The following is a 19,179-nucleotide window of genomic DNA, read 5'->3' as shown; positions in this document are numbered from 1 at the left end:
ATGTAAAACTGGTTTCTCAGTAGACCATAAAACTATCTTCTCCAATTCAACGTCTGTTGACCTAGTAAGTCCAGTCAAATCCAAAGCAGCCTTTATGATTAATGAGTACACAAAAGCTGAAAAAAAAAAACTTGGAAAACTGTTCAGGTGATTTTGTACAACTAAGAATTAATGGCTGCAAATAAGACTGCACTTGTCAGCAATTTTTATTCGCGGAAGGGGAGAATTGAAGGAACAAGAAAAATTCTTCACATGTTAAAAACACTGAAAGGTATTTGAAAATAAAAGTATTCTCATCTATAGTCTACACTGCAGAATGTTTCTACTGCCATAGTTGTAATATTTACTAATGGCTTTCTGTGTATTATTCGGCATATTTGACGACCGAAGGGAACACCTTCAATAGGACTGTGATGCCAGTAATCCATCATTCTATGACCAGCAAGCATTGCCACAACTGCGACAATAAATGTTACTCAAGACTCACATAAACAGGCATTATTGAATCATCCAAATTCTTCATGTAATTGAAATAGATAAGAAAAATATTTAATTCATCAATTTTACTTTTCACTGAGAAAGGCTGGGCTTCATGTTTTGCATATATAAATTACTATTTTTCTCTTTTAGGTAATAGGTAGAGATTGGCACTTTCTTTTAACCACATCAAATACACTGCAGGAGGCTGAAGACCAAATGCAGACTTGTGATACTAGCATGGCTAATATTATACTAGTACACATTACTTGTGTTCTGTACAAATTGCCATGAAGGATCCTCAGATATCATGGCATGTCTGAGTGTGACCATAATTATACATTCAATCTCACTTTGGCATAAAGATACTCTGGCCTTTCATCCAGAGTACCCTGTTTGTAGCCTGACGCTTGGCTGCAAGATTCCACTCCCTGAGAATTTAGCTGGTCAAAAACAAAGTCAACTAGACATAGATTGGGGCAGGTTCTGAGAGAAGTATTTCCATATTGTTGTTAAAATATATAGAGCACATATATGTAGGGAGAAATCTGAAATAGTCTGTTATCAGATTTGGCAGTTTTACTCATATAGTATACCTTCTTAACATATTTATATTTCATAGATCTACAAATTAATGCTATTTTTCTTAAGTACAAATAAATCATTCTAATAGCATATCAGTCCAATTTGAACAAGATTACTATATGTGCATAAGCCAGACAAGTATTTGATTGCGTTTCTTTTACTTTGAAAGCCTTTATTAATAATATTCCTAAGGCAACAGCCATTTTCTGAGCTGCCTATGATGTAATTTTTCCTGGAGTGACAATCAAGGCAGTTCTGAAAGAATTCAAATGCAATGTGAAATATACTGCATAAACTATGCAAAATTGCTAGCCAAATTATGGGGAATTCTTATAGCCTGGCTATATCTTATTTCTTTATTTTAGACACAATAGTGATTTCACCAGTTTTCAAAAATGCTAGAATACTTGAAAGTTCACAATATGAATTACAATCATGGCATTTATGCTTATCTCAACCACCAAAGAAGAGGTTTCTGTATCTGAAAGCACTGTATATGTTAATTCAAAAGAAACACCAGCCATGTGTCTCTCAGCACTCTGCTTTTACAGCAATTGTTTTAAAACTATCTTATTGTTACACATACAAACCAGAAATCCACTTATCCATGGCTACTGACCTGGTAGTATCCAACACAGGCACAGACCATCAACAAATTTAGCAAGGAATTTACTGTGATACCAGTCTTCCTAACTCATCATTTTCAAGCATATTCTATATTTCTAACTGATCTATTTGTTTCAAAGAGGAGATAACAGTCACAGAAGCCATAAAGTAAGCATGCAATATCTGCCTGTGCTATCAGAAATGGAAATGACAAACCTTCCTTGTGAGTGTCCCTGAAAAATTACAACTAAAAAAATAATTTATAAAGCCTTTAGGACACCTTTTGAAAAGAATCGGAATGAAAGAAAAGAAAAAGGAAAACCAATAGATTCAGTATCTATTTAGCACTCAGAAAAAAACGCAGCAAAATATTACTGAAGTTGTAATGTATTACATCTGAACAGTGTCAAGAGACAGTATATTTTTTAAGAAAAGGTTTTCTAAGAAAAATTATTCTTGGTTGAAGAATTATCCTTGTAACAATATAAAACCAGTTCTATTTAACATAATGCATTAACAACACCAGTCACACATTATCTGAAATCTTCTACAATTCACTTTTGCATTAAAAAAAAACAACAGAAAAACCAAAGCAAAAGCACCTCCACACATATAAATAACAAAAAGCTACCACTGGGATAACTAAAAAACAGGGAACAGGCAAAATCCTATAGACTAGTGGAATTCAAATCTGATGAAAATCTAGTCAAATGACTCAAGCTTAAATACATTCCAAATCTATTAAGTGCCTAAGAAGGATATTTGTATTGAGCATGTGACAGAAAAATCACAATGACAGTTCTTACATTATACCTGCTCTCTCTAGTCATATCTTTCTTTCAATCATTTATGATGCATAATGTTCATAATATTAACTAATCTTATTTTGACTTCTACTGCCATTTAAAGACATTCAGTTCTAATAGGAATTCGCAGACTGATAAAAACAATATCAACATTCCAGACAAAGTAAGAGGTAAAACAAAAAAAAACCAAAAAAAAACAAAAAAAAACCCACAAAAAAACAAAACAAAAAAAATATTTAAAAAATTTAAAAAAAATAAAAGGAAGAAAATTAGTACAATATGTAGTTCTAGAAAAATGATTCAAAACAGTAGATTAATCAATTTCACTTTAAATCATCCTTATTTCTGAGATGGTACACTGAAGTCAACCTACCGTGAAGAGCTACATAATAGGCATTATAGACATTTAAATCTTATTAAGGGTTTGGACTTAGCAAATTTGTCTTCTCCAAACAAATTACAATTTACTTAAAATGTAAGAAATAAAAGCCAAACAAGGGACAAAGAAAATGCAAATCGCAGAGAAGTACAAGGTAACATCTTGGTAACTCCAACCACAAATCAAGCCCTGTAGGGATCCTGGCACAAGAGCCATTTAAGGTAAAAACTTAAATAGTCTGTGAAGAGCAACAAATAAAAGATTACAGAAAAGAATCAAGACTTGCACAGGAAGCTGTATAAGATCTCTTTACAATATTTATCAAACTGGTCCGAGTACAGCAAAACAGATTCTGTGCAGAATTATTGATTAAGTATTTATGCCAACAACTATTTTCCAGCTACTTAAGAACATCTAATTCAAATATTAGTCCCTCACATTTTGAGGTTAATAGACTGCAAAAATCAGATTTAGCAAAAATCCTTTGTGAATAAAGTGGGTTAATTCAAAAGTCTGTCACAGACACACCTGCAATTCCTGCACAGCTGTGCTGTCATTCCCAGTCATAATAGAAACAGCAACTTTATCTGTTCAATGTAGAAATATTTATTTAATAGGAACTCCAGCAGCATAAACAACTCTCTATAAGAAATTTTCATTTTGAGTCCTATTTGGTAAATATATATTGATAGCCTATGGCAACTTCAACTGAGAAAAATCTCTATGACAGATTCTTTCCAGGAGAGTACACTTGCCATTTAAAAGTTTTTCTGGTTTTTCTGTTCTCTGAAATTCAATTCACAAACCACCAAACACTTCTGCATTAAATATAAATATCGGTTTTGGAGGATTCTATTCTATGGACATTTAACTTTAATACAAGATTTGTCAAACTCTCTGTCTATAGTGTCTTCAGATGTAGAAAGGAAGTTAAAAATGTATACGGCTTAGTAATCAAAATAATGTTTTAAAAATTATCTTATAGAATAGGTGATATTTTTCTTTTAGGAATGGTGCTCCTAAACTAATCTAATGAAAAAAACACATGTTAAAAGAGCAATATTAAAAGCAGTGGGTGTTTTAGAAATCTAGCAAAGTGAGCATTACTAAATAAAGGTTCTGAAAGCTGCATGCATGAGGATGATGACCTCTATCATTTGAGATTTTAATTTATTTTTCAAGCCAAGTTCTGACCAAAGTCCTGCTACGAGAAACAAGTCATGGTTATCAGCAGTTATAGAGTTTTCTGTATTAATGAAACAACTGATAACTGGTAACATGATTAAAGAGGGTAAGAAAGTAAAACCTGTAAGAAAGCAAAACTCTGAGTGGGGATCATAGTCATAATATTCTAACACTGCTTAACTCTAAGATGCTTTGGAGGTTAGTAATTTACTCTCAGGAAATTACGTCCTTCACCAAAAAATTATATACCAGGATGAATATAGATTATGGTTTCATTAGCTCCTCCATTAAAATTTAACCTCTGTATACTGCAACCAAATTTCCATATGGGCTGCATCCATTCTCATTGGATGGTCTTCATTTGCACAGAAAGACTTACAAAATTGGACTAGAATTAGATCAGTAGGCTTCTTCTTGACAAGTAACGAGTCTGTGCTACTCAACTCTTCCTTCAAATTGTCTCATATCTCAAAATTGGAGCAATACAGTGTTTCATAACACCGGGTTTGTTGGGTTTTTTTCTGGACAACACTTGTCTTTGAAGAGTGGGTAAGAGGCAGTGAAAAGGGCACCTTTTTTTCAAAAGATAAATTCTAACTATATAATTCTACAGTTATTCATCTAGTAATGCTTATTTGTTGTAATATTAATGCATCCTATCTGGAATAGTGAAAGTTCACACACTTCATGGGTTTCTGTAGACACTATTCCCCAAACCTGAATTTTTAAGAGATTTTTTTCATCTTAATTTTCTTTTTAGCTTGACTTCTTATGACCATTGATCTCCTCTGGGAACTGATGAAAGAAACTCTTGTAAGCACTACATGAATTGAATTGCTTGACTTCTTTCATTGCCAGCTTCAGAAATCTGTTGTTTTGATTTTTAGCACTGAAATCATCTTACACTTCATCTTTCTTTTCCTCAGTAACATTTCACCAGTTAACTAGGAAGAGTGAAGGGCTGTTTGGGTCTTGCAGAGAATGTCAAAGCTGTCTGCAGGCAAGAAAACACACCAGGAGTTGTGCATCTTGCTGAAGAATGCTACACATCCAGCAATAGGTCTGCCATACATGAACTCTACAATTAATTCCAGCAAGATAATTTTTAATATGGGGAAAAGGAATCTGACCTTGTTACACTCAGCCTGGAGGAAAGAAGTATATTAAACATATGCTAAAACAAGGTTATTGAAACTTCTTATTGCATCTCAGCCCATACTGTATTTTTATATCACTGATATTCTTGGAGAGGAACTTTTCATCTTTCACTGTATCTTTTATTAGGTTACCAATACAATATGCTATGAAATACTGACAAATGAGATTGTGTTTCCAAAACCTGTGAAATATGGAAGCACACACACTAAAATATTTTAGATCTGGAGAAAAAAAAACTGTTATAAAGTTTGTTTACTATTTAAAGTCACACATTACTTTAGATCTACACACCATTATCTTTAAACATGGTTCTGTTGCTTCAAATTGTGGAATTTCTATTCTACGAAAACGCACAGGTAAGGACAGAGGATAGTGGTAAACTGGACTTGCATGTTTACTGGGATAGCCAACTTTCAAATTTATGCTAGGGAGCTTTTGGGGCTTTTTTCCTACAAGAGAATCTTAAGCAAAGTTCATTAACTACTCCACTGCGTATACAGATTTGATTTATAAGCTGTTTTACTTTTGAGGTATCTAAACTATATTTTTGGCTTTATCAAACTTTCACTCCATTGGAAATGCTAGGAGATGATGAAGGACATAAATAATGCAATATTTTGTCCCTTTAATCTGGCCTATTTTAATGTCAATCTCTCACTACCTGTGCAAATATGAGAGAATATTGGCGTATCATTCTTAATCTAGGAATTAAGACAAAGCCTCTTGCCATTAGCTAAAAGAAAAAATCTATCTGAAAAAATGACTACTATGACTACTATGAAACTCATGGTAATAAAATAAGTGAGTTTTTTTCTGGGATCTTGTAACCTATCTGTGTGACATGATATCTTTGTAAATTCCAGTAGACAGATAATACAACAGCACACCATGTGAACAATTGTGGAGGGAGTAGAAAACATTAATAAAGAAGAAAGTCTCCCTGCATCCTCAGAACAAGCTCCTTGGAAAACCAGAGCTTAGAGATAAGAAATGGCTTGTGAAATGACAAATACAAAAAGGAATCCAATTTTTCCCCCCTTGGTAGACCCTCTTATCTATCTTCAATATTAGTAGTTCATTCTCTTTTAGTATCCATAGGCCAGCTTTGAATGTAAAATCCCTCAGGGATTGGTTAGAATGTAGAATTCCCTAAGTAATTGGTGCAAACTGTAAAACCCTCAAAAGACATAAAAACCCCTGTAAAACAATAGCCGTGGGTATATGCTAGATAGGAAGCCTTCATAGAATAAACTATGGATTTGTGCCTTTCTGCACATGCTGGTCTCTTTTCCCCGCTGGTCTGAGAGCTCACCGCGAGCCAAAATTCTATCTGGGCAAGGCTCGGGAACGTGCTCCGTCACTGAGGGCTGCAGAAGCAGTCTCAGGGATCCCAAAGGGACCCCAAAAACCCAGCCAGTGACAAACAATAGCTATAGGTTATCTAGTAATGACCAAAAAATGCTACATGATTGCAACTTAGAACCAAGAACAACCATCAACAACTTCAGAACCAAAAGCAGTCTCACCACAACTGGTTCCCCCCACTTCCCCCAATAAACAAATATTAGCTTGGTTATTACCCTCTCAGAAACATTTCTGACTGTGAGATATAAGGGAAATGATGAATTTAACTGCATACCATTGCCATATGTTCAATAGAAACAGAGAGCTTCACAAAATTATTGGGACTAAATAATTTTCTGAGAAAATGCCATGAGGTATGGTTAGATACAATGCTACTAACATAGCACTACAGCATTTGTAATTAAAGTATCATAGTTTTGAAGCGATGCCAGACAATCAGAAAGTAAAACCAACAATAAATACAAAAAATTTAAATTCTATAAACCCTGTGCTATTAGGATACATAAAGGTCATACTCTAATGATGCTGAAACAGATTTGTTTTTTCAGTATGCAAGCAGTTCCATCAGAATTTTACAATCAATCATGAATCCCATTACATTTCTAATATACTAGTAAAGTACTGAACAACACACAGAATCATAGAATGGGTCGGGTTAGAAGGGACTTTCAAGATCCTCCAGTTCCATGGGCAGGGACACCTTCCACTAGACCAGGTTGCTCAAAGCCCCATCCAAGCTGGCCTTGAATACTTCCATGGATGGGGGGTATACAACCTGTTCCAGTGCATAACCACCCTTATAGCAAAGAAATTTTTCTTATTATCTAATCTAAACCTACCCTCCTTCCATTTAAGGTCAATCCCCCTTGACTTAACACTACATGCCCTTGTGAAAAATCCCTCTCTATCCTTATTGTAAACCCTTTTACTGTAAGGCTGCATAACAAGAGTCTGAAGATCTTTCAGTTAGGATACAATATCAATGGAATTCTCCACTGACAATAAACTTCTTTACAAGAAAAAAGAAAAGAAAAGCGAACGAGCCACTGATCATATATATTGAGTGTTAAGACCCTTTACTGAACAACATTTCTATTATCACTGTAATGCATCACTCTTGTCATTAAACAGTTTAGATGACAACTGATCTGAACTCCTGGTAAGCACCACATACTCAGTAATTACTACTACACTAAAATGGCTCTTTGTACCTGAACTAGACAGATGACCCTAACAAAGAGAAAGTTTAGAGGTCCCCATCACAGCATTAGATAAAGAAAGATGTCTGATAACAGAAGCTTATTTAATTTATCAAACAAAGAGCACATCTCTTGGGAAAACTGCAGTACTTCACAGGGTATCCAAATTACTTTAAAAGGAGGTGATATACGCTGGAAACAAACTAATCAAAGCAGAACACAGTTCTGCCTTGACTAATTTACATCAAGAAATATGATTTCTAAGTAGGTCTCTGCTTAGAACACAGAGAGAGCACTGAAGATTAACTTCGGGATCTCCAATACCAGCAGAAAAAATAATACTCAAGTTAAATTTAATTCTCAAAACTTTTTACTTGAAATACATATAACCAATAGATATGTCAGATTCTCCATTAGCATAAGTGGTTGAATGCTTGTTCTGAGCTGATACAATTTTCAGGGAATACAACTAAACTAGACAAGAATACAAAACTTCTTTCTGTCCTTTGAACTTTGACAATTCATAATGCATACCAAACCTATTTCTCCATAATTTTGTTAAAATCAGTTTTATACCATGTGGAAGAAAGCTTTATTTTTTGAAAACCATTACTATTGCCAACCACCAGAAGCAAGCCTGTTAAAAAAAATAAAATCTTACAGTCCCTTCTTATCAAACACCAGAAAAACAGCAAATTATTTAAAAAAATGAAAATATAATTGGCCATAGCTTCTTTTGATAATCTTTTGAAGTGGAAAGCATCAGATAAAGATATATTATTGATTTTCCGTAATCCATAAAAGTTTCCAACAGACCACATTAAGCACTTCTTTCTCAGACCAACAGAATATTGGCACTTTTCTATTCTACCCAGAGAATTTACTGTGAGGAATCACATTAATTTAGCTACAAACAAAGGCCAGTAGATAGTGCTGCAATTTCTCTTCAACTTGCTATTGTTGCAAGAACCCACTATCTTCTCAGTAAATAAAATTAGCTGCAGGAAGAAAATTATTACAAGACACTTAAAGGAACTGTGATACTGCTTGCACAAGACCACGTCTTGATCTTCAAATTCCCTCTTTTGTCTAAGTTACTTTACATTTAATCTTTCAGTTTAGACATTCCAACATTGTCAAATAATCAGTTTGAAACTTTGCTTTTAAGGAGAACAAATAAAAGTAGAAACAGTTGCAGTAACTTCGCTTTACCACCATATGTCTTTCTGCCCACCTACATATATTAAGAGCAACTGAGAGAGCTGGGGTTGTTTAGCCTGAAGAAAAGGAGGTTCAGGAGAGACCTTACCACACTCTTCAAGTCCCTGAAAGGAGGTTGTAGCCAGGTGAGAGGTGGCCTCTTCTGAACAACCAGCAACAGGACAAGACAACAAAGTCTCAAGCTGCACCAGAGGAGGTTCAGGTTGGACAGAATGTGGGCAGAATGGGCTGCCCACAGAGGTGGGAGTCACCATCCCTGCAGGTGTTCAGGAAATGACTGGATGTGACAAAGGCTGGACTCTAGGATCTCGCAAGACTTTTCCAACCTTAAAGCTTCTATGATTCTGGTTGTCTTTGGTATACTCTGGTTTTCTTGAAAGCAGGCTAGCAGGCAGAACACAGATTTCCATATCAAAACATAATATAAAATAATGTTCAAGGTACTTGAACTATGCTCTCTTACTTCTCTCATTGTCCAGCTGGGTCACATACATACGCGTGAGCAAAGGACAGTGACAGGAACCAGGCACCACTACTCCATTTTTAATCTGTCTCCCTAATACAAGACTTTCCCTGCCCAGGGAAGAGTGGCAATCTCATTTCTTCACCTTCTTCCCCTCACTTGACAATCTTATGTTACCCTGAACCAAACTAAACTTCAGGCTGAGACTGATCTTTTTTCCTGCAAAGTTATGGAGTTTATTGGGAAAAGCTGAAAGTGCCTTCCTTTTATTTTAGTGATTAAGGGCTTAAAATTTACTAGCTTTTTGCCCCCGTTTCTTTTAGACTTAGATGCTTCACTGTACCCGTAGATTCTTTCTGAATGTCTGTGTTGCATGACATTGATTTGAATAGGAGGAATACTTATCTATTAGTTTTGATCATTTAAAAATGTTATTCATTGTCATTTAATGTAATTTTCCAAGCTGGAAAAAGGCAACAAATTTCATGTGGTTTTCTCTCTAAAACCACTTACCTGCATATGTATTATCCACCTTGTTTCTAAAAAGAAGGAGGGGAATAAACATAATGTATCTGCTGTAAACTTGTCTGTTCACAAATTCAACCATATAGAAAACTCGTTCCAAGTTATCTGTCATCATGGCCCACTGCCTTGTGGAGGTCTTGGGGGATTTTGTTGATTTATTTGGTTTAGGGTGGGGTTTAGATTTAAGAAATTTTAACTAAAAGAGAATTTTTACTAGCCTATGGCAAACAAGAAAGTTTAAAATATTTCAGCCTATTTTTAAATATTTCGTTCTTGTACATAGTTGGAGCTTTGCATTTTAGTGGTTACAATGACAAGTGGAATATAGAAAATTTAAGGCAGAAAAAACTAATTCCAGATGATTTTTATTGTGATCAAGAGCTAGGTTGGATTAATTACAAGAATTAAAGTGACAATTTCCAATAAATTCCAAAAATGAGAGTTCATAAATATTACTCTTGCCAAAGACGCAACTATTTAGCTCAAAGCTTCAAAAGTACTGGACAGCAATAGAAAATTCAGAGAAAATATTTTCTAATGTCAGTCATGACAGAATTAATCCTGCTGGAATTACAGAAATAACCTTACCTTTGATTTTGAGAGTTGAATCTCAGTAAAGGATTCTTTCCACAAAACAGTATTTTTACATTACTCAAGAACTCTAGAGTAAAACCCATTTGCTGTCATGCAACCTAACATGCTATAAAACCTAGCAGGCTATCTAGTCTTTCCCAAATGATCTTTTGTTTTTCTCGTGAATTACATTCAGGTCATCTTCTTGCAGAAAACAGAGACATTTTTGATAGTAACTCCTGTGACTTTTACAGGCATTTCAGGAGGTTTTTCTGATGCCATTTCTTTTTCATCATCGCGTAAAAGTATATTTTTCAAGTTTATCTGATCAACACTGTGAAGTGGTAAATTTATAGTCCCTAACAGAAGTTAATTACGGTAAATCACAGAGTCAATTAAAATACGCATTTCACCCTCAGGTATATTTTTCTTTCAAATTACAACTTCTAAAAAAATCCAGGGATCTAATACAGACATTTACTTGGTTGGTATGACTCCAAACATAAATAGAGATGGAAATGTACTTCCTCAACACTGGTTTATAGCTGTTACTATTAAATATAGTAACACAAATGTGACTGTGACAAGCAAGGAATGATTCTGAGCAATGAAGAACTTGTATGTCATTATTTGGTAACATCAGGAGAACTACGAAAATATTTACTCTTCAGTAAAGTTGCTGTTGATGGCTGTACTGCCAAGGGCCCTCCATCAGTCTTGAAGTCAGAATGTTTGTATCAACAGACATATTCTCCCTTTGTAATGTCTTAAACAAAGAAAGAATTAATACCTTAATGATCAGGCATATGAGTCATCAGTCAATCCAGACATCATCCATTATATCAAAACTACCCCATTCAGCACGAACCCTTTGAACCCTTTAAATTAGCCTGGACAAATTCCCTCCTCTCCCAAACCAGGATTTCCTATTGTAAACATATGCTTTAGCACAAACTCAGCATTTTTCAAGTATCTTTTTCTATCCAGAAAACTCAGCTTGGTAAATAATAAACACTGAAAAACACCCCTTAGAAATGTGAGGGTTTTTTTTTGTTTCAGACTCTATAGTACTTCAAATTACTGTCAGTCCCTGTTACAAGCTAAGAATAAATATGTTAGTCTAGCAGAACAGTGGCCAACTCTTCTGAAAAAAATTAATCATATATCAAAATCTCTGGTACATTTTTAACATTATTAACAAATCATGGATTCTTTTGTCTCCAAAGGCAATCTAAAGTGTTTTCCTACCACGTATTTCAACAGATAAAAACACAGAACTCAAAACCAGTTTCCATTTGAAAGTATAGCTTGCATGCGACTGTAACACTATGCTGTGAAATAGTATTAATATATAATTCTATATTCTGAATATGGATTTTACTTTAGTCCTACAGTAACAAAGTACATTGGACAAAACTGCACCTAACTTCCCTGGAACTACTTTTCTTCAGTTTTGTCATCAATTTCTTAGTGGCTTCATTAGCAGAAGAATTAGCTCATTTATCCCAGTGAGACCTGAGAGATCTCATTCAATTTCTGATGCCATACTTCTACAGCTGTGAAGTATTCATGAAAGAATCACTGAAAAAGAGGAATGTCCTTGTATTTCCAACACTGAACAACCCTTTTTGTCAGTCAGTTATATCAAAGCAGTCCTATTTAAGCGTTTGTTAGAAGTTTACTGCCAGAAACAAAATATGATGCTAAATATCTGTTTTTCGCAGAAAATATTCAAGTTTTCAGTATTTCTTCCACTATATTTTGTAGACAAGAAAATCCAAATTTTATATGTTCGTAGATAAAACTTTGCAGCAACAGAAACCATTTAGCAGTCTGAAAAAAAATGGTGACACAATGAGAACAGAGAACACCACTTTCACATTTGCTAAATATCTAACTGAAGTGATTGCCAGGTCTAGAAAACAACATACAATCTGTTCTAAATGAAATGATATGTATGAGAATAATGCTGATGTTATGGTAAAAGAGGCATTTCTTTTTATGTTAACAATGTATTCAAAACATTTTCCTTTTTTTAAGAAAACAAGTCCATAGTTTAATGCTCAGAAGGCAGAAAATGTTCTGGAGATGTAGACTGCATCCAAATTGTCTTCTAGCACATTCCCTCCAAATAAAAATACAACAAACCATCATACAGAATTGTTGGAAGAGTAAATAAAAATTGCTCAGAGTATTTTCTTTCACCAGTGTTCTACTTCACTGCTTACAAGGAAACCTGAACACCAGCTAGGAGCTTCTGTCTGTAAATATCATTGGTATGTCAGAAGATTTCCCCATTCCCTGTCTCAGCTTCTTAAATTACATTCAGATTTCTGTGATACAATAACAACTTCAATATGGCATGTAATTCAGAATTTTGTAAAGGTTTTGTTTCTATTTCCACCTCCAGTTGTTGCTGGTTTACATTTTTCATCCTAACTGCTCTGCAGAATATACATCCTTACAATGCTTATGCGAAGTCTTGCTGCTTCAACATAGAACATTGTTAAGCACTATGTTAAAACCACACCACGATATAGGCTGAAGCAATATCATGCATTACAGGATACAACAAATGGTACCATATTTTATCAAAACTTGCATCAAAGCAACCCAATTCCTGATGGCAAAATAAAAAGTAGTCATGTAAAAAAATGTTGGTTTGGGCTTTTAGGAGATTCATGGGAACTTTCTTTGAATTCAGCTCATGGGAATGCATGTTCCTCAGTTGTGAAGCTTGATTTTCCAGTTTAAATGAGGACTAAATCCAAAACAAATCTCAACAAAACTGTTTTTCTTTGCCTGCTATGAGTCAATATCACGTAAAATGCCAAAACACTTTTCGCCCCCCAGGTGGAAATGGCAGAAGATCCTAGATTCACTTGGAACCCAGCACAAACTTTCTAAAAGACCACAAACCATTCTAAGTATTCTGGGTATGCACCACAATCTGGATTCACTGTACATTGCAAAAACCCTATGCAGAGCATGAAAATTGAAATTAATGTGTACTTAAGATAATTCTTGAAACTAACTGGGAATCAATTCTTAATTAAGTTGAGAACATTCTTTAATTCAACTAAAACAGTGTTTAGCTGTGGACGTTATGTGTGGATATAACCAGCATTACTTTTCTTCACAGACCATTCTCTAGATTTTATACACAATCTCATCTAGTCACACGCATTAAGTCAAAATAGAATTAACAAGACACATACAGAATGCCAAACTACACAGAGCATGGTTTGGAATACAAGGAAATTGTCTATTCACAGTATTTTGCTTAGATAACTTTCATTCATTATGTAAACCACTGTAAATACACTGGGGACAAAGCATGGCAAATTATTAATAGATTTAAATGTATGTACTGTATTTGCTGTGTATACCTTTTATACTTATATTGGAATGTGGACATATATGCTATAGAGCATTTATATTAGAGTCTTCAAAACCTGGGGGTATTATTCCTTTTGTCCTAACCACAGGACAGAAGGTAAAAATCAGCTAAATTTATGTGAGACACTCCTACTTGGCTCGGTAAAGAAAGGTTAGGCAGAATTTAACTGCTACCAGCCGTATCATCTTTCGAAACATTCTATAATCTGCTCCTACTTTTCCACTTTCCTGTGAAATCAGTGTAATTTGCATCAAGCACCTACTTAATAAGGCTACTTAAATTACTTCAAAGGACAGTCTTTAGCAAAGTACAGGGAGAAATATGGAAATTTAAGGCTCTGTGAATGAGCATTTTTCAAGCAGCTCTTACAGATTCTTACCAGCTCTTGTGTATCTTCTGCTAATGGCAAAAACGTAGCTTCCAAAATAGCAACTTGATCATGGCTGAGTTTCTGCCACAAACTAATCAGCATAATCACCAGATGGGTGGCACTTTTCAACTTTGCAAATGCCTGGAACATGTTGGCTTGATTTTCTTCTGCTGCATCTGCTAGAGCTATTACCTGCAAAAATTACAAACATCTGTTAAATATAATTTTACCATCCGTGAACACTCAAGACTGAAATTACCTTTGGCACACTCTTGTTTTCCTTTAGAAGATCATGAGGAATTCTGTTTTCCATAAACACAAACCACAGAGTACTAAATAAGTTATCATTTATCTAGATTCTTCTTTTGCATACCCAAGGCAGTTTCAAGTCCACATGACAACAGGATTAATCTATCTAGTAGAATCAGTGTAGAAAGGATTTTGTTTAGAGCATATTTTTAAGGCATTCCTGAAATTAATCCCCATCATATCACATAATATGTGACAACAAACTAATTTTCAGGTTTATATCACACACTAATCTCCATATGACCAGTCAGCCTACTGTATTAATCAAAAACAACACATTGATTTTATGCTATTAAAAAGGCAGCATATAATTATTTCCATTAGAAAGCAGCTGCCATCTGTTATTTTATTAACTCTCATGTCTCTCCATGTTTTGCCCTAGTTTCTTCAGCTTTTATGCCAAAATGTAAATATTATGGATCATGTATATGAAGGCAATATCACTTTAAGTGCCAGGAATTATGAAAGAATTTTCAAAATAAAATAAAATAAAATAAAAGTAACAGAATCACTTCTTTTAATATGGTAAGAGTTTTGCTGACTACTTCAAGATGGGGAAAAGCAGAAAAGCTATTATATGATACTCTAGTTGGTTCAGAAATAACTTGTCATTGTATATAATATTGTCCTCTCACAGCATTAAAAAATGATATTTTGAAAAATATTGCTATTAATATCTTCATTCTTGAAATAGAATGTTTAGACATTTTCCATCAGCGGTGAAAAGAGAAGATCACAGCGATTTCAATGGGCAATTGCTATAATGTCAATATGACAAGTGACTTTCCACAGTATTTGCACTAGAGTACTTCAAGTAAAGGAAAGCTATACAGGTCAGGAGTTCATCCCGGGGGAGCACAACTTAGAAGACCTGTTCTCAGGAACGCCATTACATCTCCATGCTACCCAAATAACACTTGGTTTACAGAAGCGTTGATTATCTTACTGTTATTTAGATCAACACAAAGCATCTCTCTCAATCACTTTCTGTTTATTTATCTGCAAGACTGGGTAATAGGTGCTTGACTAGAGCTGTGAAAAGCCTCACAGAAATGCAGTTAAAGTGTAATTAGTATTACAACAGAATTTACAAAGTAAAACTTGCAGAGCCTGATCCATTGACATTTTGGCTACAGCAGGAAAACGAAAATACTGTGTGATACATCTTCAGCAGGGAAAGAGAGCTAACCAGCTGTTAGCATTTGGTGGAGGAAAACTATTTTTAATCCGCAATGCTGGCATCAGAGATGTATGTGTGTTCCCTCCAAGCTCCCATGTGACTGGGAAGATAAAGAAAACAGAATTTTAGGGAACTATAAATATGAAACATTTCAAACTAAATGTGTTGATAGCTTTTGTTTTAGATTTTAAAATGTAATCTTTCCAAATAAAGCAGAGAACCCGCAGGACACCCACGAGTCCAAACACTACATAAATCAGAGCCAAGTAACAAAATAAACAAGCAAAAAAACCCAGCTAACCACGTGAAGGAGAACCAAGAAATTAATCCCAAGCAGTGAAAACCAACATAACATACTTTGGTCAGACAACAGTAATGATATCACTGACACATCACCTGATGCAATTATGTTGGCATTCAATTTGTTCTGACCAAAGCCTTGATGTTTTCCACACCTCATGTTCTACAAAAGATGCAGTTCCATATCACAGTCACTTTCCAAGAGTTTCCAAGGATGACAAAGCCCCCTGATAAACACCACACTACATAGCAACCTACATCAGCTGTCTCTGACCCATGTAACCAGTAATTGTATGCATCGTACAGTTGCATCTTTCTGAGACAAGCAACAACAGTAAAATCTTTCTCCATGTAACAGAGGCCTTCAAATACCTAATCTCTTTGTCTGTCGAATATACAACTGAAAATTTGGGAAGAACAATGAATGAAGATGAATTTAACATGCTGGTGAGGTGTGCTCATTCACTGGTATGCTTCCTATGTCATCACTAATTGGGATAGTACAGTTCAGAATTCCTGGCAAGCTACCTGTGCACTATTATGGATAATATTCAGGTGATAATTTTGCTGAAGATCCAGCCAAATAGTTACCCTTGTGTAACAACTATCTGAACTCCACTTGCACAGCAAAGGCTACTTTCTAGAGTAATTCATAAATTCCGAGGTGATTTCTCATTCTGCACTATATTTCAACTGACACTTTCCTACATACTTCAGAAATGCAAATAGCATAAAGAGAAGTAACTGACATGACATTTTATCTTATGGAGCCTTAAATTTAGGATAGGTTTTCTTCCCATTTTATAACCATGAACAAAGGTGATGCTCACCTTTTTGCAGGTTCTAGGTGTAAAACAAATATCCCAGTACTACCAAACAATGCCTGATGTTATGTTTTAAAAGTGGTAAACCTAAGTTTCTAGAGAAGAAGTGCAGTCTTTAAGCACTGCAGGTCACTGAAACATAGCAATTAGATCTTTAGATAACTGTATATATACAAGTTCTATTTTACACAAGCAGAAAAACCAAGGAGGGGGAAAAAACACTTCTAAGTACTAATTATTCTGTTACCAGATGATGTGGCCCAATATAGCTTTCTGAGGTTTGGAACATCCAGGACACAGGACAATATAATATGAAATACCACACTATAATGTAGGCATGCACAGACATAGTAATTTTTTTAAAGCCTCAAGACTAAAGACTTCTTGACAATACATGGTTACACAGCAAATACTTGATAGGAGAGGGAAAAAAGATAAATCTTTTCTCATGGAGTAAAATTGCTCTAGAAATCTCCCAGGACATGAGCTACAAATTTTAGGAGAGTTCTGGGGCTCTTCATTCAAGCACTTGCAGAATTTAGGAACGAAAACAGTTCAACAATGTGACATCCATATTTTTAATCATTTTATCTTCACCTGAACATCTCTATTTATATTTTGTAATATTTGAGGAAGATAAAGGATCTGTACCGTTTGCAATCTGAGATCCTAGTCTCTTCAGACTGTCATGATTTCCCCATAATTTCCCAATTTTGTTTTCGGTTCTCAGAGTAGCTGTTCAATCTGTTGAATATCTATTTTTATCATCTTTCTAAATGAATATAAAATCTTATAAAAAAAGAAAACCTCTCCCTGTCTCACTTTTTCACAGGATAGGTAGGAAAATACATTGCAACTGACAGTCTCAAATGTAGCTTACATATAAAGATTTTAGACCAACAGGAAACTATTAAGCAAAAAGTCCATCTATATTGCATAAGACCTATCATTGCCTACTTAACATTTTTCTTTCTCCTTCTTTAATATCACAAAGCTTTCAAACAAAGAAAACTTAAAAATAATTTTTCAAGCTTTCTTTCTAAAAATTTATGAAAGAAAGGAAAGTATCTGATGCAGGAAATATTTAAGAGATACTGAAATAGTGTGGAAGCACAATATTGAACATATATTTTTATAATTGATCAAAACTTGCTTTTAATTTATATTATTTTTAACACTTTTCTGAATGAAGTCCTACTCTGTTACAATACGCACAACTACAGAAAAGAAAAGACCAGTTAAGTTATTATGAAAGCATATTGTAAAGAAAATAAGGAATTATTTTCTAAATGAAGATCATGTTTAAGATTTTTACTAAATTTCATATTCACAGTTGCAATAGTAGAGCTGAAATCCAGATTTTTTTTATAATCTTGAGAACTTCATGCTCCAGCACTATTACAAAGATTTGACTTCAATAATTTCCAAGCATAGAATATTTCTCAATGTTTTCAGCCTTAAGTATTTAAGCAGAAACATGCCTCACCATGCTTATTTTGTTGCTAAGTAGGTCTTGTAAGATGTCAAGTATTTGAAAACTGTTAACTAATGGTGATGCAAGTTTTAAAATCAGTCAGAGTTCTCTATCATTAGTGGTAATGTAAGATATTTTTAGGGCATTGTTTAACATCCAGCAATAATCTCAAAATTAGCAATGCCTCTTGAAAAAGGCTTCCAATATGGCACACTCTTGTACTTGCACACAAATTTCTTGAGGCAATAATGACCCTTCCAGGCTTATTCTAATAATATAAAAAATACAAATACAACTTCAAAAATACAAAACACCTTCTTCTTAGCTGGATAGGAAATTGCAGAAAACTTTGAAAAAGTAAAGGGCAAGAAATGAGCGTGAAGTTCCAGGGAGCTTCCTTTGCATTGGTACTATATTTCTTGGAGTCCCTAGCACCACTGGGACTGAAAACTCTGCCAGATTTTATGCCATATCCTTAAATGGAGAACAGGAAAAGTGACAGATAATTTTGTTTTCTTTTTTGTTTAAACAGAAAAAGGAAAAAAACCAGCTATTCACCACGGGTAAAAAAATCAGCCAACTAGTCTTACTGCCATCTAGTTCTAATATATTGGGTTCAGCTTTTGAGATTTTGAAGTAACTTTATTTTTAGCAGAAATTAAGTTTGAAGAAACAGAATTTTAGCATTTAAGGAATAGAGAATCTCTTTTCATGTCATCCATAGAATTTATGAGCAACTACTGTATGAAAAGTTTGTTAAAACATGAAAGATAACATCAC

General features: G+C 34.5%; 1 protein-coding gene across 9 annotated transcripts in view; it reads right to left on the bottom strand.

Moving 5' to 3' along the window:
- Nucleotides 1–19,179, bottom strand: part of BBS9 (Bardet-Biedl syndrome 9) — a 312,895-nt gene that overhangs the window by 159,514 nt on the left and 134,202 nt on the right. For all 9 annotated transcript variants that reach the window (XR_015804090.1, XM_088165881.1, XM_088165909.1 and 6 more), the window contains one exon: nucleotides 14,322–14,504. Coding sequence is in view for 8 of the 9 variants with exons in the window: in XM_088165881.1 (XP_088022007.1) it covers nucleotides 14,322–14,504 (183 nt within the window). In the remaining variant the exon portion in view is untranslated. The remainder of the gene's footprint in view (nucleotides 1–14,321; nucleotides 14,505–19,179) is intronic.

The sequence above is a fragment of the Sturnus vulgaris genome, chromosome 1 (genome assembly GCF_052056855.1).
Source record: "Sturnus vulgaris isolate bStuVul1 chromosome 1, bStuVul1.hap1, whole genome shotgun sequence".
NCBI lineage: Eukaryota > Metazoa > Chordata > Aves > Passeriformes > Sturnidae > Sturnus > Sturnus vulgaris.
The sequence above is the reverse complement of the archived record's forward strand: the minus strand, read 5'-3'. Positions and strand labels throughout refer to the sequence as shown.